The 20,786-nt window shown below is 54.9% G+C and overlaps 1 protein-coding gene across 31 annotated transcripts in view; it reads left to right on the top strand.

The window, feature by feature from the left end:
• The window catches only part of NCOR2 (nuclear receptor corepressor 2), a 212,469-nt gene that overhangs the window by 105,673 nt on the left and 86,010 nt on the right, over positions 1-20,786 (top strand). For 27 of the 31 annotated variants that reach the window (XM_077875269.1, XM_077875268.1, XM_077875270.1 and 24 more), the window contains 5 exons: positions 6,201-6,267; positions 12,482-12,654; positions 13,595-13,688; positions 16,307-16,485; positions 19,847-19,901. In XM_077875269.1, the coding sequence (XP_077731395.1) occupies positions 6,201-6,267; positions 12,482-12,654; positions 13,595-13,688; positions 16,307-16,485; positions 19,847-19,901 (568 nt within the window). The remainder of the gene's footprint in view (positions 1-6,200; positions 6,268-12,481; positions 12,655-13,594; positions 13,689-16,306; positions 16,486-19,846; positions 19,902-20,786) is intronic. The other 4 variants (XM_077875275.1, XM_077875297.1, XM_077875289.1 and 1 more) reach the window with 1 other exon arrangement.

A 20,786-nucleotide genomic window follows, 5' to 3' on the forward strand; every position in this document is an offset into this window, starting at 1 on the left:
AGGCACGTGGGATCATCTTGTGATCTTTCTTCTTCTTGCTGTTTTATCCATGTATTCCTGTCCTTTGTTCATCCAGCCAGTATTTATTGAGCGCTCACTGTGTGCTCGGCACTGTTCTGGGCCCTGGGGATGCAGGAGTGGATGGGTCTGACATTCTGTGACCTGGTGACAGCTTGATAAGGACAGTGAGAGCCCATTCCATCTCCCTGCCCCCGCTGCTGTCATTGGGCCAGGTGGGAGGTTACCCCTTCCCCAAGGACCTTGCTCTGTCACTTTAATTTCCCTGTGTGTGTGCGCGCTGGGGCTGCACAGTTAAAGTTAATTTCACGCTTGACTTCCTGCCGCGCTGGCAATTTCAGACGTGTCCAAGTCACCTGTGCCCACCTCTGCTGCGCTCCCTCTGCCACCTGCGTCATGGGGTGGTGTGGGGGTGTCTGCCGTGGATGATCGGCCCTTCTCAGGCTCTGGGAAGCAAGAGAAGAGGCCAGGGCAGCCCCGGGAGAACTAATTGGGCACGCCACTGCAGGACCTGCCAGGATTGCTGTTCAGGGAGCTCAGTGCCTTCTCAGAGGACCCCTGCGATTCTCCAAAGGGGTCTGAGGTTGGTGCCTGGGGGACAGTTACTGATATGTGTGCTCTGCTGTGTGCTGTGCCTTTCCCTGCTACGCCCTCCTCTGGTGGTAGAACCCAGGCACTGGCCTTGTTCCTCTTGCCTCCCTGGGGCCTGGAGGCCTGCGGGTTCCCGGTGTTCTCTTCCCCGTTTTTCTTGTCTTGATGCCCCATTTCATCCCTCCTCCTGCCTCACTTGGGGGTTGGCTGATTGGAGCCGGCAGCCCTAGAGCTGTGCAGGTGGAAAGGGCACCTGGGACAACAGGTTTTTGTGGTCTTGCTCTGGAGGTTCAGAAATGTTAAGTAACTTCACTAGGGTCATAGAGCCAAATTCCTAGACCAACCAGGTCTGCACACCCACCCTATTACCTCTCCTGGGTCTCCGGTCTGGCCTCTGCCCCTTGCTAGTCCGGTGGCCTTGGGCAAGTCACCTTGCTTGTCCGTATGTAGGTTTCAGACCATCAGTTACTCCCTCAGATGGATTCTTCTCAAGGTGTTCAGAGCCCTGCTCAGGCAGGCTTCCTCTGGAGCCAGCAGCTGGGGGTCTGGCTCTCCCTGAATGCCCCTCCTCACCCCCTCTAAATCCATCATCACCCTCACTCCCCTAGAACTCAATGCTGTCATTTTCCCATTTTCTATTGGTCTGCTTCTCCCAAGCCTCAGTGCAAACCTCTCTTCTTCCAGGAAGCCTCCCTGATTGCCCTAAGCTTTCCTATTTTATAACCCTGTGGTTCTAGGCCTGGCCAGACTCTCCTCAAACTTCCAGAGTTTCCAGCCCCTTATTGCTCCCTTCTAGGTTTTGTATCTCCTTCTGAGCCCAGCAGCAGTTGACGAGGCCTATGTTTCCTTACAGATTGTGCTTTTATAAACTCTGACTTCTCCAGGAAATGATAGCTATCCTTTGCATCCCTGTAAATGCCTCCACTGGCAAACTCATCATGTTGCTGGTTTGTCAGCCTTTCTAGAGCCCTCTTATGACTATGTTGCCTATTTTTGCCAGAAAAAAATCATAGCAGAAAAGATTTGTCTGTAGGAAGCTATTTGCATCTCCAATACCAAAACATTCCTTGGGACAAAATAAACACTCCAAAAACGTTTGCCAGAAGAATGTTGAACTAGTGGACACCCTAAGCCAGATGTCTAGGGGATTGCGACCAGAGGCATGCCCATGGGGCTGAGAGGGAAAGGTAGAGTGGGGAGGGCTGGTGGGAGGCAGTAGGGAGTGGCAGGGACTGTGGTGAATGGTGAGCTCATCATCCTTGTAAAGGGGTGGTCAAGCCTCAGTCCCCAGCCTGTGGCCATGAGGGGGTGTAGCAGACTGCCTGGTCTTATAAAAGAAGCTTTAAGTTCAGCTTTTTACACAACAGCTTCTGGTTTTCAATACTGGCAACGAATTCAGATTTTTTAGAAAGCATGGCAGTCCAAACAATGCTTTCATGGACTGGCTCTGCTTGGTGGACTGTGCCCATTTGCAACCTGTGGACTTGACATTTGTCCTCTTTGGCAGTAAGTGGATGCCTCTGGGTGCCAGGCACAGTGCTTGCTTTGGAAGGAAATTCGGATCCACTGGGGAGAACTGCCCTGCAGTAGCTGTGGGGAACAGAGGTAGCTACAGGAGTTACCTCTGCCCCGTGAGACTTTGTACTCACTGAGTCCCTCCCAGGGTGCAGCCAGGGCACCGCAGCTGGTTGAAGACTGGCCTTGGCTGCATCTGCTTCCTCAGGCAGCTGGGTCAAGTTACCCCAAACCGAGCAGCTGGAAACCACAGCAGCTTATTCTTTCCCAGCTCTGGAAGCCAGCAGTTGGGGATGAAGCGGTGATGGGACCCTGGTCTCTCCTGGGGAGCCTTCCATGCCTTTCCCAGCTTCTGGAGTTTGCTGGCTCCCTGAGCATCCCTTGGCTTATAGACACTCCACTATCTCCTCTCTGTCTTCTCATGTCATCCTGCCTTTATGTGTGTCCTCCTCCAAGTCCACACTTCGCCTTTTTATAAGGACGCCATTCATAAGGGATGAGGGTCACCCTCCTGACTGCATGCTAACTTGATGACCTCTGTAAAGACCCGGTTTCCAGATCAGGTCGAATTCTGAGGTACAGGGGGTTGGGACTCCCAATGTCACTGAGTGTGGAGAGACCCATTTCAACTTGTAACATACACCATGCCCCCTGCAAGGTCTACAGTAAATTGTATTTGGTCGTACTATGGCATTTCAACATAGATCATGACCCTGTTTGGTTTCTTTTTAAGCATCTATTTTAAAATAGCTAGATTTAGGGGCTCCTGGGTGCCTCAGTCGGTTAAGCATCTAACTCTTGATTTCTGCTCAGGTCATGGTTGCAGGGTCATGAGATTGAGCCCCCATGTCTGGCTCCATACTCCCCGGCAAGTCTGCTTGAGATTCTCTCCCTCTCCCTCTGCTGCTCCCTCTTTCTCTCTAAATAAATAAATAAAATATTAAAAATAAAAAGCTAGATTTACAGAAGAGTGGCAAAGATAGTATAAAGAATTTCCCATATACCTTCTGGCCAGCATCCCCTAATATGAACATCTTCTGTTAAGTGAGGCTGCATTCGTCAGAACTGATAATGTGGCGGTGGAACAGTGCTCAGTGCCAACCCAGAGACTTTCTTTGGATTTTTCCGGTCCAGGATCTGATTGCAGATTCCTACTTTGCACTCTGTCCTTGTGTCTCCTTGGTCCACAGGTGACAGTTTTTCCATCTTCCCCTGACTTTCCTGACCCTTTTGAAGAGCTGTTTTCAGGGCTTGGGCAGAATGTCTCTTGATTTGGGTTTGCCTGGTGCTTTCTCATGAAGGGGCAGGGCATAGATTTGGGGGGAGAGCCCCACAGAGGTGAGGAGCCACCCTTCCCATCAGGACTCGTCAGAGGTGCCATCACCTCCGTGCATGGCTATCTTGCTCTCCTGTGTTCAGTGCTTTAGAAGCAAGTAAGGATCCAGGCTGCCATCATGGGGTGGAGGGCTCCCTTCCACCTCCTGCAGGAGGAGCATCATAGGATTTGTGGCCGTAAGTGAAAACTGCTCAATGACTAGCAACTATTTGGGAGAAGAGACTTTGAAGCTATGCAAATTCTGGTTTTTCCTTAAAGCGTGGCCAGTTGTACCATTCACATGTGGATCTTCCGGCGGCAGGTGGGCTGAAGTGTTCTAGTGGTTCTAGTGGTGACTTTCCATCTCCTGCCTTCCTTGTAAGCGGATTCTGTAAGAAACATTTGCTCCTTCTTCCTTATTTATTTATTCAGTTTTTTATTTATATCAGCACGCGGACTCATGGATATTTATTTTGTTCTTTGGGTTTGGATCCAGCGCAGGGGTTACTTATTTTGGTGCTTATATTTTCCCAGCTTCAGCAGTCCGAAGCTCAGGCTGGGTCTTTGTCCCTCTGATCTTTTAATTTTGTCATCTTCTTTTTAGCACTTCTTTACTTAAAGATGTTCTGGGCTCTTCTTGTGTATGCCGTGTCCCAGCTCTGGAGAGAAATGGCTTATTTGTTGTGGAGAATCCTGTGAAGAAGCAAGACCTTGGTGCTCCCCGGCTCCCTGCCCTGGGCTGTCCTTGCTTCTCGGCCTTCTCAGCTGCCCATCTTTTTAAAAGCCCTTCACCCTGCCCAAACCAAAACCTCATACAGCCAGCCCTGCCAGCCTCACTGTCCTTTGCCCCTCCCCAGTTCTCTCCAACCATATAGCCTTTCTTGTTCCCACCCCAGGCCTCTGTACTTAGAATCCTCTGCCTGTGGTGCCCTTCCCTCCACATCTTTCCACAGCTAGGTGCTTCTGGTGATCCAAATCTCAGCCCCCAGCCCTCTCACCACTGCACCTAAAGTAGCTACATTCTCCCATCCCACCTACTCACTACCCCCACTCCCATGTTTGAGTTTCTGAATCCATGATGATGTGGACTGTCCTGCTTACTGTCCATGTGACCCCTCTGAGTGTCACCTCCGTGAGGGCTGGGGACTTTACACTACTCAAAGCTATGTCCCAAGTGCCTAGAAGAGTGCCAGCACATAGTAGGTACTCCATAAACATCTGTTGAATGACTGAGGATGTGAAAACATGATGTTATTGAATTCGTTTTTCAGATGAGGGTATTGAGGTTGGAGGCCCTCTAAGGTTGCTGGAACACCTCGTCACAGAATGAAGTGTTCTGGTTTCAGCCTTTGTGACTGAGGATCCTGGTGCCCACCCTTTTGGGGACAGCACAGGGGAGGCTGATGACAGTGGGAGGGCCCTGGCTAACATGAGGCCAGAATGACCCCGGGAGGCAGGGTAACCCGTCCCCCTCCACCTCCCAGGACCCTCTTAGAAGTGGCATGGTATTTCTTTCTCAGGAGGTGGAGAGTAAACAGGGCTCTGAACCCTGCTGGGGTCCATGGGGAGTTCCAGAGAGGTGATGCTGCCCACACATTCACTGTGCCTTTCCCTCCGAATTAAGAGGGGACATGTAGGCTTGTTAGCATCCCTGGACTTGAGACCAGGTAATGAGGATGCTGACTTCTGTTGGAGATCACTGGGGGTTGGGGAGAGTACTTGTTTGGCCTGGGACTCCAGTGTGGGTACAGACCCTGAGGACAGCTGGGCCTGACAGTGGGGCCTTCTGAAGTGGTGTCTTCTGGCTGCAGGGGCCTGGAGGCAGAGAGGGACTCTGTATGAGGTGCCTGTGTCTGATTGTTTCCAGCCCTTCAGCCCCCCGTGAGGCATGTGTTGGGGGAGCTTTGTCCCATCAGGGCCTGGGGACTCCTACCATCTTGGTCTTTTTTCTGAGGTTGGGGTTTTGGGTGGCTCCTGGAACCTCCTAGAGGCTGGATGGGAAATGGCATGTAAGCTCTTTGTGGGGTTTGGACACTACTGAGAAGATGAAGTTGGAGTACCCCTCCTCAGAGAAGCTGTCATAGCTGTATCCCTGGATCGCGGTGAGCAAGGTCTGGGTCTCCCCAGGCTACTTACTAAGGCCTGTCTGACGACCCAGGCCCACCCAGGTGTTGGTAGCACTCACTTATGTGGGGAGGCCATGGAGAGGGGCTGAGGGGAAGGGGGCTTACCAAGGGGTCCTGCCTCACGGGCTGTAGCATGGGTAGCCCATGTTGCCCTACTTATGTGACATTGACTGCCACAGGCTAAGGGTGCCCCAGAGGCCAGAATGTGCTGCTTAGTTGGAGGCAGACTGGGAGACACTCGTCTCTGTGGCCACAGACCTCAGGGTCTTGATCTCTCTGGCCCATGTTCCTGGTCTGAGCCTGTGGATGTTTCTCTGTGGCTAGTTTTCTAGAAGGGATCCTGGGTGTGCATGGCAGGGGATGGCAGCTCCAGGAGGGCAGGAAGCCTCAACACCCCACCCTCTGGGAACCCTTCTTCTGCACATTGTGCTCAGTCTGAAATGTGGGAGAGCTCGCTGGGAGGGAGAGGATGCACATTGGCATTTCATGGTTCCCTTGTGGGGCCGTGGGCTGTCTTTTAGGTCAGTAAAGGGGCAAACTTAGGGCTTGCTGTCAGGAAACAGCTCAGTGAAGGATAAGATATGTGAAACCCTGTATGACTGACCTGCCCCATTTGCTGTTTTTCTCTTGCTTAGAAACCAGGCGATGCGGAAAAAGTTAATCTTGTACTTCAAGAGGAGGAACCACGCTCGGAAACAATGGGTAAGCCACCGCTGGAGTCTCCCTGGTCGCTCCTCTGGGCCAGGCTTCCTGGACAGTTAGGTAGTCCAGGCACTTGAGGCCGTGCCCGTGGAACCTCCTGGCCTGCAGCTGTCTCTCTGCATGTCCAGGCTATGAAGAAAGGCCAGGGATAGCGGGGCAGATGGGAAGCGTGGCAGCTGCTTTGATGAAGCCAGGGCTTGGGACGCAGCTACCCGAGGAGGCCTGGGGCCCGGAATTCTGCTGCTCCTTTTCCAGCCTGGAAGGGGAGAAAGCAGTATGTTGGCCTGGAAAATTGGTTGCTGTCAGAGGACCCGTGGGCTTTCCAGGCAGGAAGAGAGAAGTTTGTTGGAAGAGTTGGGGGTGGGGTAGGCCATGTGTTGGTGGAGGTGACTGCAGGGCACTCCCTTAGAGATGAGGTTTTCCTGGCTCAGGAAAATGAGGGTGTTCAGAAGAAGTGAGGCTCCCTTGCTTGCTCTGGTGGGCAGTGGCTACATCACTACAGGCAGGGGTGGGACTCCTGCATCAGCCACATGCTCTGGCCTCTCATCTGGGACGGGGGCCCAAGGCGAAGAGAGTGTGCATGAGGGAACACAGGCAGTTGTGGTTCTGGGGGGCTGTTTACATCACTGATTCACTGTGGGGGGGACTAGGGCCCTGCGATGGAGGGGAAGTCACTCATTAGTACTCTTCGCCGTGAGGGAAGAGCTGGCTCAGATGAGCTTACCCAGTATAGGAATTTGTGGCTGAAAGAGTCCTTTGGGTGGAGTTCAGGAGTCATTCGATCCCGTTTTACCTTCATTTCTGTGCAGTTTTTCTTCAACTCTCTATGTTAGCACATTGACAGATGGGTTTCTCTGTGGGACCTGAATTCCTGCGGCAGATCTGAGTCTTCTAGAGCCAGAGGAAGAGCTGTCCTTTCTCAGACCATCTCACCAAAGCTCCAGTTGGACCACTTGAGGGCATGATTCCTCTAAACCAGTTTCTAAACTGACCGTGTTCTGGCCCCAGACCCCAGTTGGGTCCCAGAAGAGAGGAGACGCTTCTGGAACAGATGGCAGGTGGCTGGGAAGCTGGCAGGTGGTCCTCTGGACCCCAGTGTTCCATGGAGTGAGAAGTGGTGGGCATCTCGCCTTTCCTTTCTCAGTTTCCTCAGATCCCCAGATTGACCACATGGAGACCAGAGGTGGCATGGGTGGGTTTCTTGAAAGTGGGTGTTTCATCTTACTCATTGAGTTAAATATACAGCCAGGACCTGCCACAAGCCTGGTACAGTGGCTGAGCAGAGGAGGCACAGTGAGAAGTGCTGTGTGGAGGCCTGGAGTGGGAACAGCCTGCATGTCCCGCGTGGTAGCCTCAGTACTGAAGTGGGAATGACAGGAAGGACCAGCTGTGTGGAAATCTGGAGCATCAGGCAGAGGGCACAGCAAGTGCAAAGGCCCTGAGGTTGGAGCCAGCTTGGGTAGGATGGGACAGAATGCAGCAGGCAAGTCTGTAGTGCACTGTGTGACTTGGGGGTCAGCAGTTGATGTGAATGACATGGGAGCCAGATTGCCTTCAGCAGGATGAACCATTCAGATTTTATTTTAAATGCAATGGGACCCTTAATTTATTCTTCTAAGTGGATTCTTGATAAACAATATGAAGTCTTTATTGTGAGAATTTCAAACAGGAAATTGGACAAAATACAGTGAACACCTGTATTCCCACCGAGTGGAGTCAGTCATGGGGTCATGGCTAATGCTTCTTTGCTGTGTGTGCACGTGCATGTATGTGCACATGTGCATGAGTGTGAATATTTTTGTCTAACAAGTAGGGAGTAGGTGCAGGCACCTGGGCCTCTCTCCCTAACGCCTCTGTACCCATCTCCTGAGAGGATGGGAAGTTCTGTTCTCACCGCACTGAAGAACCAATAGCCATTCCCTGCCATCTTCCAGCCTCAGCCACATTTCTGTCCACTGTTGCCCTGTCTGGGGTGGGGTTCATTTTAGGCAGGAGGAAGAAATTCTGATGTGCATTTTAGAAGGATCCCTGTGGTTGCTTGGGGGTCCCTTGAGGTGGAGGGGAAAGTAGTCTTATTTGAAATTCAGGGTGGCTCTGAGGCCAGGCTGAGCCCATCCTGCAATGGCAGGGCATTCTTGTTCTTGTTGTTCTGTAATGAACCCAAAGCCCCTGATGCATTGTCTTCATCGAGGATGGGGAGGGTCCAGATGGTCCAGATGGTCCCCCAGACCTTAGACCTGCATGCCCTGCCCCCACTGTGAACCAACCTCCTTCAGACGTAAAGGTTCCAGGGACCACACAGGTCAGCTGCCCACACTGCCTGCACTCCGGCCTTGTGCAAAGAGCCAAGGCTTTGCCCCCAGAAGGACATTGACATAAACCTCCTCAGCTTGTCCTATCCTTCCCTGGGAGCTGAGCTCAGCCCTGGGAGGCCGGACTGGGGGGTAGGGGTGGGGGTAAGGCTCTGCTGAGAATATCGGGGCTCAGGTTCAGCCCACCCACCATAGCCTGCCGTGTGTGATCTGGGGAGTGCAGTCTCCACCCCGAGCCTTACTCTTCCTCTTCTTCTTCTTCAAAATGGGGTGGGGTGCAGTGAGGCTGGAGGCACGTGCTTGCTGCAAGAGCATTTAGAGTGGTGCCTGGTGAAGGGGGCCCTTTGACAGCGATGGTGGCTGTGTGGGATGGGTAAGCCAGGAGGTGTGCCCAGCATAGAGGGTGGGTGTACCTGTTTCCTGAGGCTGCTGTAACATGACCATAAGCCAGGCTGCTGAAGACAATAGAAATATATTCTCTGGTGGTTCCAGAGACCAGAATTCCAAAGTTAAGATGTGAGCAAGACTGTGTTCCCACCAGAGGCTGTGAGGTGGATCCCTTCTGCTTCTCCCAGCCCCTGGGGGTCCCTGTGTCCCTCTGGTCTCAGCCTCTGTATCCACAGGGCCATCTCCTGGTCTCTTACATGGACACCTGATTACATGGTTCAGAGCTCACCTTAATCCAGGATGACCTCATCTCAAGTGCTTTGTCAAACAAGCTCAAGTAATCTCCAGATTCTGGGAGGTCACCCTTCAGCCCACCACAGTGGGCACTGGCTTATTTTCAGCATAGTCTGCCTTTCTGCTTTCCTTGGCTTGTCCCCACCCACCTTGTCATTTATGTACATCAAGAGGCAGCTGAAGGTTTCTTCACCCCTCTTCCATCCTTCACACCTCTCAGGAGTATTCCCGGCTTCCCTTTGAGCATTGGGGCTTTTCCTGGACCTGCCCCAGCAGCCGTGGCTTGCTTCTGCAGCCTGAGCACTGGGTAGGCTGGAGGCCGGGGAGAGTCGCAGCCTGTCACCCTTATCCCTCATGAAATGCTGTGGGGGAGGCCGGGAGCCCTGGTGCTCAGGACAGTTGATGCACAGAACATTTTGAGCTTCTGTGACCCTGTCCTGCTGAGCCCTGCAGGCAGCCTATGGGTTAGGAGGTGACCACAGAGGCCAGCCCCTCTGGCCAGCTAGCTGCAGCTGCCCTTCTCTGACACGAACTTCCTTTCCCCCAGCGCTTGGCCTGGGACTGCCTTCTCCTGTGTTCAGGGAGCCCCATCACCCATTGCTTCCCTCAGTGCAGAGCTGCATCACACCTGGCAGGGCAGGCAGGAAGGTTTCAAATCTTGGTGCTATTAGACATGTGGGGCAAATCATTTAACTTTTGGCCTCAGTTTCCTTCTCTGCTCGATGAGGATATTAACACCCATTCATTGGGTCACTGAGTGAGAGGCTGCATGCAGTGTACCCAGGGTGCCGCCTGGCATAGAGTGGGCACTCAGAACTGTCAACTGCAGGCGGCTAGGCAGTCCCTATGGGATGGGAAAAGAACAACCATGTGCATCTGATTTCAAAATGGATCACAAAGTTATAGTAACCAGGACAGTGTGGTTCTGGCATAAGGGCAGACCCGAGACCAGTGGGACAGCATGGAATAGCCTGAAAATAAGCCCTCACACCTGTGGCTAGGTGATTTTTCACAAGAGGCTGAATCCATTCAGTGAGAAGGATGGTCGCTTCAGCAAGTGTTGTGGGGATGACGAGGTATCCACGTGCAGAGTAGAGTTGGATCCCCACCCCCCAGAACTGACGCAAACACTCAGTCAACTGAAGCCCTAAATGTGAGAGCCGAAACCATAAAATTCCTAGGGAGAAGCACAGCAGTGACTCTTCATGACCTTGGGTGTGGCAGTGACTACTCGGGTATGACACCAAAAACACCAGCAGCAAGGGGCGAGCAGGTGCTCTGGATGCCATCAGAGTAACTGTGGGCTGCTGCTGCTGGGATCCTGGCCTCTGCTCCTACACTGAGCGATGCCAGGCACAGGGCTGGGGTACCTGGGCCCTGAGTCCCCTGGCACCAGGGATGGTAGTTGCAGCCTGTGTGGGTTTGAGTGAATCTGTCTGCAGGAAGGAATGTTTAGCCAGTGGCAGAGGTGAGGGCAGGGGTGGCAAGGGTGAACTCCGGCTGCCAGAAAGCGAGAGGTTGGGGGTGACATGTCCTCATAAGACACAGAGACTGTGGTCATGGGCATGGTGGCCCTGCTCCTCGTCCCCTGCAGAGATTTGCTGCTGGCACCCCCTCACACTGGCTTAGCTCTGGCCCAGCATCTGGAGCGTGAGTGTGTGTGTGAGCATGAGGTGGAGATTCCCTTCCTTCCCTGATCAGTGGGTCTACCTCATGGAAAACCCACTGAGCATTCATGCTCCCCGGGGAAGGGCTGCCACCTCTCGCAGGGCACTGTCCCCAGGAGCTCGGTGCAGTGGACACAGGCCGTGTGTGTCTTCTCTGGCAACTGTATGATTTTCCTATGCTGATTGGGTGACTGTTTCTCCCCATCTCCCCATCTGACCTGTTTTCTCACTCTTGTTTATCAGACTGCGGCCTCTCAGGCAGGAGTGGGGTGGGGTGGGTCCCCTGCTATGATGGTGACAGGGCTGTCAGTATCCTCCCCTCCCCAGTCCCCATGCCCGGTGGGGTGCTGTCTGCACCGCAGAGCCACGAACACTGGCTGTTGTCTGCTACTGGAACCACATCCTGATCTCTATCGGGTTCTTGGAGCAGCCCACATATGTATGGGACTCCTGGGAGCTGGGGTCATGTTTCATGCCCTGCCAAAGCTGGCTTGACATCCCCTTGGGTATGGATGCCCTGCTGTGTTTGCTGAGGACCAAGGTCACAGGTTGCCTTACATAGGTTGAAATGCAGGACGGGGTGAGGTGTCTGATCACAAGGACGAAAGAGGGGTTTTCTGATTATGCTGAAGCATTGAAAGGGCGTTCAAGCGAGACTCCCAGACCATGCCATCTGTCTAGCACAGCTGTTTGAGACAGGGAGATTGGGGTCTTATGGGCAGCTTATTGCTCCCCACCTGCTCAAGGTCTCGGTCACCTTGGAGATGTGGAAGGCAGGCAGCTATGTTCCTGGCTGGCTGGGGGTCTTTTAGTGAGGACATAAAATAGGTGGCACTGTGAATAGACATAGAGAGGGACTACGTTGTCCAGGAGAAGTGGTAGAGGCTTCTTCCTGGGAGCTGCTCAGGACTTCACATAGACTCCCTAGGCCTGGGATCATGGCTGAGCCTGAGGCCAGAGAATGAGGAACTTTTCAGAAAGAGGATGCTTTCTAGGGGGCGCCCTGAACCTGACAGACACACCAGAGCCTGTGTTAACATCATTTCCTTTCATGATGGAAATGGCCTTTGTGTGTGCTGCCCACTCCAGATGAGAATCCTTCCCACATGCAGCTATGGAGCACGGGAAATGTGTTTCGAGGGACCAGGGTCTGAATATTAAATGTTACTTAATGTGATTTGAACTTAGTCATGTGTAGCTGGTGGCAGCTGCATCAGATGAGGCGTTTCTAGGAGGCCAGGCCAGTGGACCATCTCCCAGGGTAGGAGGCAGCCAGGCCCTTAGGGAGGGATGGTAGAGGCTTCTTCCCAGGAGCTGCTTGGGAGCAGCAGCTGGGTTTTCTTGGGGCCCAGGTCTGCCCAGGTCTCTGTGTGATCATGTGTGTCTCCTGTGTGTGGCCGTGTGTGTCTGCATCTCAGCTTGCTCCTGTCTGCCTGTGTGATGGTGTGTGCCCATGTGCATGCAGAGCGGGCTGGGAGCACAGAGGGGAGTGGGGCTGGCGTCCAGATGGAGGATGAACCGCTGATCAGTGCTCCCCATGCTGTGCTCACCCAGGAACAAAAGTTCTGCCAGCGCTATGACCAGCTCATGGAAGCCTGGGAGAAGAAGGTGGAGCGCATTGAGAACAACCCCCGGCGACGCGCCAAGGAGAGCAAGGTGCGCGAATACTACGAGAAGCAGTTCCCTGAGATCCGCAAGCAGCGCGAGCTGCAGGAGCGCATGCAGAGGTGAGCCAGGGGCTGGAGCCTGACCCTCCTCCTTCCTTGCTTCCTCCCGCATCCCACCTTGCCCATTCCTCCCAGATGCCTCAAGGACCTGGGTCAGCAGAAGAGCCCTGGCTGCTGTGAAACAGCCCAGCAGGGTCTCAAACTGGTGGCCCAGGGACTGTATGAGGCTCTTGGATGTGCCATGCAGCACCTGCTTGGCTTTAGTGCTTATTTGAAACTCAAACATGTTTTGGTGGAGCAAGGTCCCCTTCTCATGTGCCATGGGCTAGCACCTGCCAGCCTTGTTCATTTATGTGGCCTGTATGGCCCCTGAAGGGAGTGGAGTTTGAGATCCTGGGTGTAGATCAGAGGCAAGAGGACTGCCTGCCCCTCACTTGGAAGCTGGATCAGGATGCTGGTCTCTGGGCTTATGTGGGGGTCATGAGGATAGTGTGAGATCCCGCATAGGAGTGCTCATTGCCCAATAGGGGTGCTTGGTGATGTGTAGCTGTGCTTCTGTTGTTCCACAGATAGGGTGACGGGCAGTGAGCTTTGATAATGCCGCTTCCATCCTTTCCTGGACACTCACAGGCCACATCTCACTGAATGCCCCCTCCCAGCCCTGGGAGCCAGGGGCCACTCTATCCCCCTGTTACAGGGGAGGAGACTGAGGCACAAATCCTGGAGCAGTGGGGCTGGGCTTTCGGGGGCATCTTAGGAGAGAAGATGGGACTGGGTCCCTGTGGCATTCCTGGGTCAGGGTTGGGGCTCCATGCCCTCCCCTGGACTTCTCAGCCTGGGGTGGTCCCTGTGGGTAGGAGAGGCCTGGTCCCTTTGTACCTCCCTCCTTCCCACCTACACTCTGCCTCTGGTGAAGTTCTGGGCTTGATCTATGCTGTGGTGCCTGCTGGAGTCCCGGCTGCCAAGGGGCCGGTCTTGAGTATGTCCCTTTGGTCTCCAGCAGGGTGGGCCAGCGGGGCAGCGGGCTCTCCATGTCGGCCGCCCGCAGTGAGCACGAGGTGTCTGAGATCATCGATGGCCTCTCAGAGCAGGAGGTAAGAGCACAGCCTTGACTCTGGCCTTGACTTCATTCCCTTCCATCCCCCATCCCTGGGAGCTTCCTGACAGGAAGCAGAATTCACCCTGATGGTAGAAATCAAGGGGCTTGTCCCTGAAGTGTGGGCAGAATCAGTGCAGGGTATTGTGGCATGGGGGCGGTGGCCATCACCTTTCTCCAAGCCTAAAGGACAAATGGAGAAAGGGGTGTTGCTATGCTACAGCCATCTGGCAGGACATGGCCAGGGCGGGTCATAGCATGATGCCACAGTAGGGAGGAAGCTGGGGGATTATTACCCCCGCCTCTTGTATCTCCTGTCTTGCAGTACCTCCCATTGGCTGAGCCCAACCAGAAGCCAGAGGTAGGGGTGCCTGAGAACTGTGCTTTCTAGGTCAGCCTCTCAGCACCCAGACTGGGGGCAGATGTGATAGTTCCCAGCACACCCCACTGGCGGCCTTCTGGTAGGACCCCGGCCCTGCCAGCACGAGCACACTCTCTTTGTTCTCTTGGACCCCCTGGGTATGCCTGGACAACCAGAGCTCAGCCTTGGTGACCCTGGCCATGGTCTTGGGGCCCAGAGATGATCAGTATGCAGAGGAGGCATTTGCCTAGGGAAGTGTTGGTGCCAGCCTGGCCCCTCCTGAGTCTTACAGGTCAAGATTCTAATGTGCCAGTCCCCCCACCTGCTTGTGCCCAACCCCACAGTAGACGTGAGAGAGCCTTGTGAAAGGAGGGAGCACGTCCTTCTTCCCCAGGGACTCTGATCCGGTAGTGCAGCAGCCCCTAGCAACCCAAGGTCATTTAAGTCAAAGTTAACTAAAGTGATAGAAAACTAAAACTTTGGTTCCGTGGCATACCAGGCACATGTTCCGTGCTCAGCACCCACGTGTAGTTCATGGCTGCCACACTGGACAGGGCAGGCAGTGAATACCTGCATTGCCGCAGCACTGCTCTAGGCTGCTGATTCTCACACTGGACAGACTGTTGAGTCCTAGGGAAGGGGTGCCCTGTTCAGTTTTCCAGGCCCTGCCCCTAGAGGTTCTGATGTAGCTAATCTGGAGTGGAGCCCAGGACTCTGCATTTTTTACCAAGTTACCCACATGATTCTGATGCAGGTGATTCAGACAGTCTGGCCATGAAAAGAGATCTTCTTTTTAAAACTTCACATGGTATGTCCCTTTTCTGAATGCCATTTGGTCCAGAGAAAGCAGAACTCAGCCCTTGGCCACAATCATACCTGCAGGTTGGCTCCAGCTCCTGTCACGCCGATGCTATGGCTGCATGCACATCCCACAGGGGTGTGGACACGAGTTCAGTTTGCCTTGGAAGCAAGAGGGGGGTGGGTGGCCCTCTCCCAGTGTTTCCTGCCTGATGGCCAAGGGTGAGTAGCATCTCAGCCGACCATGTCCTCTGTCCCCAGCCCCCATGCCAGAGGCCTACTTCCCTGGGTCCTGGCCACATGAGAATGTAGCCACTGGCCTCCTGAGAATGTTGAAGGGATGGCATTGGGGTGGGGTGGTGGGAAAAAGGGATTTAGAGCTGAGACTTCAACTGACTGGAGGTTCCCTGGGAGGGTAGGAAGGAGGGGGCGGGGCAGGAGGAGAGATGCAGTCACAGCGCACACCTCAGAAGACAGACCCCTGAGTGGGCACAGCAGGGGTTCCTGCCTGGAGACAGCTCTGCCTGTGACATACCTGTGCTGTGCCATTAGTGCTCATGCGGGGTGCCAAGGATGATGGGAGAAGTGTTGGTACCAGAGGGCTGTGCCAAGTACTGGGAGGCTCAGGCCTCCTGGGGCAGGGGTCCTCCTGGGGCAGGGGTCCTCCCGGAGCTGGTGCTCAAGGCTCTGTGTTCCTGCTAGGAATCCCAAATGCCAAAGGAGAGGTTGGCTGCGGGAGGGCAGGCAACGCAGATCCTTTGAACTAGCTGACCTTGGCCATGCTGGGCCTTTGTCTGCCTCCTCAGATGGGTAATTAATCGCCGGTAATGGGCTGGCTGCAGAGATTTGGGGAAATGAGCCCAGCTGAGTGGTGGCTCAGAGCCTCTTAATAGCCATCCCGATGCATTATGAGTGAACACCCGACTCCTACCATGCATGGGGCCGGGCAGGCTAGATCCCAAGTGGGCATGCTTGAAGGAGCAAGTGCCAGGGCTGGGAGGGTGGCAGGGAGGAAATGGGTCCATGGTCTCACTGGCCCCTCTCTCTGCACCGCGTGCCCTCGGAGCCTGGATGGCCAGGCCTGTCTCCCCAGCTAGTTTCACCCAGCTGGGTGAACATCTTTCCTGTCATGTTTTATGGCACTTGCATTTCTAAAGGGAAGATGCATTGCCCCTCTCTCGCTGCAGATAAGGCCTCTGCTGCTCCTTGCATTTAATTTATAGCCCCATCCACCATAAACCTGTCTGGGGCTGCCTTTAAATTCTCCCTCCCCCTGGCATTTGGCTCTTACTATTTTCCAGTCATCCTTCCCTTTCTGTCTGGCTCGGCACTTTCCCACTCTTGCTGGGCAGGTCTGTACTCTCGCCTGGGGCCCCAGTGCCCGCCCCTGCCCCTTCCCCAGGCTGCCCTCTGGAGCCCTCTGACCCCGGCCCTCTGCCTTCTCCTCCTCCCTCCAGAACCTGGAGAAGCAGATGCGCCAGCTGGCTGTGATCCCACCGATGTTGTACGATGCTGACCAGCAGCGCATCAAGTTCATCAACATGAATGGGCTCATGGATGACCCCATGAAGGTGTATAAAGACCGCCAGGTCATGAACATGTGGAGCGAGCAGGAGAAGGAGACGTTCCGGGAGAAGTGAGTCCCCCGTTGCTGGGGTGTGGGCCCTACGGCCCTCTTGGCCCTCTCTTGTCCTGGGAAGCCCTTCCTGTCAAGGCGTGGATGGGATTCCTGGGGCTGCCGTGATGAATGACCACAAGCCAGGTGGCTTACAGCAACAGGAATTTTCCCTCACTGCTCCAGAGGTGTGGGCAGGGCTGGGTCCTTCTGGAGGCTCCAAGGGAGAATCTGCCTGGCACCTCTCCCCTGGCCCCTGTGGGCTCCCGGCAGCCGGCATCATTCCTTGGCTGCATCATTCCCTCCTGCCTCCATCCCATGGTCTTTCCTGTGTGTCTCTCTGTCCCCAGTTGTACAGGGTACAGGTCCCACCGTAATCCAGTGTCACTGCATTGTAACTAATCACATCCTCAGAGAACTTGTTTCCAAATAAGGTCACATTTAGAGGCTCTGGGTGGATGTAAAATTTGGGGCATGCTCTTCAACCTAGTACAAAGTGTGAGGGCAGCCTTATATGAAATGGGGCCATGTATATCAGAAGAACGAGGCTGGAGGATCTTGGAGGCTGGGCCAGAGGGCAGAGATTTGTGGCTGGCTGATGGCTCTTTGGTTTCCATTTTACTCTGAGAGTGATTGTTGAGCATGTCCTCTGTCCCAGACACAGTGCACATGTGTTTTGGGTTTTGTGAGTTTGTCCCTCTATCCCTCATAATAGCATTGCTAGGCCATTCCAATTGCACAGGTGAGGAAACAGAGACTCAGAGAGGTTAAGACACTAAATGAAGGCCACACAGCCTATAAACGTTGAGGCAGGCTTTAGGCTCCCTCATCATCAGGGCAAGGGCTCAGCAGCAGGGGAGAGGCTTGTTGGGGAGGGAGATGGAGCCATGGGGCAGGGGAGATTGGGAAAGCAGAGGCAAGAGTTGAGTGCTAAGAGGTGAGGCTCAGAGCTTCTAAAAGGAAAGAGCCACAAGACTGGAGTGTTTTGGGGAGATGAGTGAGGAGTTGCTGGATGGATAAAACCCTGTCTTCTCAACCAGACTCAGAAGTTGTATCCAGGGGCCCACACAGGTGCCAGGTGCAGGCCCCGGAGAGGTGGGAGGGCGGGAAGCGAGGCTTGGGCAGAGGCCTCAGAGCTTGGGCAGAGGCGGCAGAGTTTGGCCAGCAGGGTACATTGGAAACAGACTCTGCCTGCTTAGCGGCTGGACCTCCACCTCTGCTTCCCGAGAAGGCCTCATGGCCAGGGGACGAAACTCCTATTCTCCAGCTACCGCTGTGGGCCAGGCCAGGGTCGGGGCCCCAAAGTGCCTGCTGGGCCTCAGGGACGAGGATGATTCTGGGTAATGGGCAACACGGATGGTGGGGGGGGTGGTGTTCTAGCTGCACAGACGCCGGGACACAAAAGTGTAGGAGCAGTTGATGAGGGTCTGGGCAGGAGAGTTGTGTTTTTCAGAAAAGCTTATGAGTCTGGAAATTCTAAAACATCTGTAAGAAAAAGAGGGGTAGTATAACAAGGCCTCAAGTGCCTGCCACAGACTGAGCAGTTTTCAGGGAATAGCACTTTGGGGAGTGGGTCCCAGGGGCGTTTGGGGTTGACTCCTTGGAGACAGAAAACCTAGTTGCTTGGGGGCTCATTTCTTGGTCCTCATGATCCCCAGTGCGATCGTTCTGGTGCATAGTCAAGTCCCCAGGGTAAGCGACGGTATAATTTTAGTGAAGGGCCGCAGTCACGGGTGCTAAGAATTACTGTGGTGTTAGGGATCTAAATACTCCATGATATGTTTGACATTTTTATTTATTTATGCTTTCTTTTAAAAAAAAATAAGGGTGCTTCTGGTGTGTTTTCTGTGTTCCAGCTTTTCTGAAGAGTTCATGTTTGCTCTTCTCACCTAATGAGTTCATTGTTATTTCAGAAGAACAGAGCAGCCAGGGAGGGGCTCGCTGGGCTCCTATCCGCTGAGCCTCAGCTTCGTGCCATGCATCTTTCCCGGAGAGTGTTCCTGGTCAAGACCTCATTTTCCAAAGAATCGATGGCACTCAGGCCTCTGGAAATCATGTGCCAGTGGCATAGAGCCCCACCATTTAGTGGCTTAGTCCCCTCCAGTAGCCACTCTCCTCTTGGAACCTCAGTTTCCATGTCTGTAAGATGGGTATAGCAACAGTGCCTCCCTTGTTTAGCTGCCGAGAGGTGCCCAGTGGGTAGGAAGTTCTTAGGAAGTTTTGGCAGAGGATCCAGGGCTAGGATGGAGGGCACTGGAAGAGGTGAGCTAGATAAGGTTTCCAGATTTGAAATCTGGTCTCCTGGGACCCCATCTCTCCTTGGGGAAACGTTGAGGAACGGATCTAGAGGGGAAGGAAATGTCACTGGGGCAGGGAGAGGAAGGGGACTGTCTGGAAAAGAAGGGCGTTCGGCTGGCTCCAGCTTTGCAAGCTGCCTGAGGCAGGATCCCAGGCGGGGAAGCCTGCCACTCGACTCTAAGCTTCCTCCTGGAAGAAAGAAGAGGCCATTCCGGATTCTCTGGTGTCTGCTTGGGGAGCAGGGGAGGGGCCTCTTGGCCTCCTGCCCAGCCATCTGGAGGGCCGGGCGGGAGAGCACCGGGCGCTGGCCCAGGCTCCCTCAAGGGGACTGGGGCCCCCGCCTCACCAGCAACTCCTTCCCTCCCCGGGGGAGGCTGTGGGGCGGTGGCGCGTCGTGGGGACCGACCGGCAGGCCAAGGCTGGGCCTGGGCCAAGGACTCCACCCAGCATCCCTAGGGCCTCAGCGGCCGTGACCCACATCTCCGCCCCCACTGCCCGCCTGCTCCTGTGGCCCTGACATTTCAGCCTTGCCGAGCCTTTCCCAGTAATTCCGCAGGCTTCGCAGGAAGCCACTTGATGGGGTGCCAGCTCCCCGCACCCCCTCTGGTATAAGTCCTTTCTTGCCACCTCCTCGCGGGCACCCGGAGCCTGTGCTCCCGCCTCGCCCAGGGAGGCCTGCAGCTCGCCGCCTGACTTGTGGTCTGGCTGTGGGGGCCCGCGTGGGCCGGGTGAGGCCCGGCTTCCCAGACCCGGCCGGAGATAGAAACAAAGGCAGATTTTAAAAGGGGGGGAACCCCACCAAAGAGCTGCATGCAATGTCCTCATTTTTCCTGGAAGCTGCCTCCAGCAGGACAAACAAATATATTTTCAAAGGCGCTAAAACCAGTGACTCACTCCAAGGAACGCCCTCTCTTACCCTCGGCCCGCCCGCCCTTCCCACACCCCCCTGGGCTTAATTGCTCCGAGTGGGGCGGCGCCCGCCCAGCCGGGCCCGCGGAGATGGCAGGCGCCCGGGTGCTCGGCGCCCGCCCAGCTGGGAAGCCCCCTGTGCCTGGGCCTCACGCCCGCCCTTCTCCTTCCGCAGGTTCATGCAGCACCCCAAGAACTTCGGCCTGATCGCATCGTTCCTGGAGAGGAAGGTGAGTGGCCACCCCAAGCGCAGCCGGCAGCCCAGCTGCCCCGCCCGCCCCGCCACCTCTCTGGGGTCCACTCTGATAGGCGACCGTTGGCCCTAGGGCAGAGGACCCTCCCTTCCTGCTCACAGAGCTTGCCCCTGTTCTGTCTGTCTGTCCTTCCCTGCTTCCCCCCCTCTGTCCTCCTGCTCCTTCCTTGGAGAAGCAGCCGTGGGCCCCGCCCCTGCCGTCCAAGGGGGTGGAGCACCAGCGAGGAAACCCCAGGAGAGCTGAATGCACCGGCTTCCATCCAGCTAGCTCCTCAGACGTGGCACCAGCGTCCTTGCACGTTGGGCATGGGTTCTGGAAGCCATGCTGTGCCCGGCGTCCCCGTTAGGGTTTTATAGGCAAGAGTGGCATTCTTTCAGGGGGCTGCTCCCTCTGATGGTCATGGTATGCTTTCTGACACCGATGCCAGCCAGGCCTGTGGTCTGTAAGTTCTCATCCTATTTGGATAGACCTTTGTATAGAACTGCCACCTGAACCTTGCCTTGCCCCCAAACCCAGAGCAAACCAGTGCCCCCTCTCGCTCTGGCTCCTACCTGGCAGGTGGACAGAGTGTCCTAACAGAATGGCAGAGACCTCCTTTGCACTCTTCACTCTTTGTTGGGTGGGGCAGTGCTGGGAGTGGGGGGAAGCTGGGTTGGATCTGGATGAGACCCTGTGTGTTGGCCTTGGCCCTGGGAACCCTGGTGTTGTTGGGCAGAGCAGGAAGGGCTCCAGCCAAGGTTTCCTTCTGAGCTGCAGTCCTGGGTGTTTTAGGCCACACTCCTTTGAATCAGGTTTGTCAGAGAGGAGGGTCATCTGCCCACCCCCAGCTTTGCTAATACCCGCCTGCTGGAGGCCTCATGC

Source organism: Canis aureus, chromosome 27, assembly GCF_053574225.1.
Source record: "Canis aureus isolate CA01 chromosome 27, VMU_Caureus_v.1.0, whole genome shotgun sequence".
NCBI classification, from domain to species: Eukaryota; Metazoa; Chordata; class Mammalia; order Carnivora; family Canidae; genus Canis; species Canis aureus.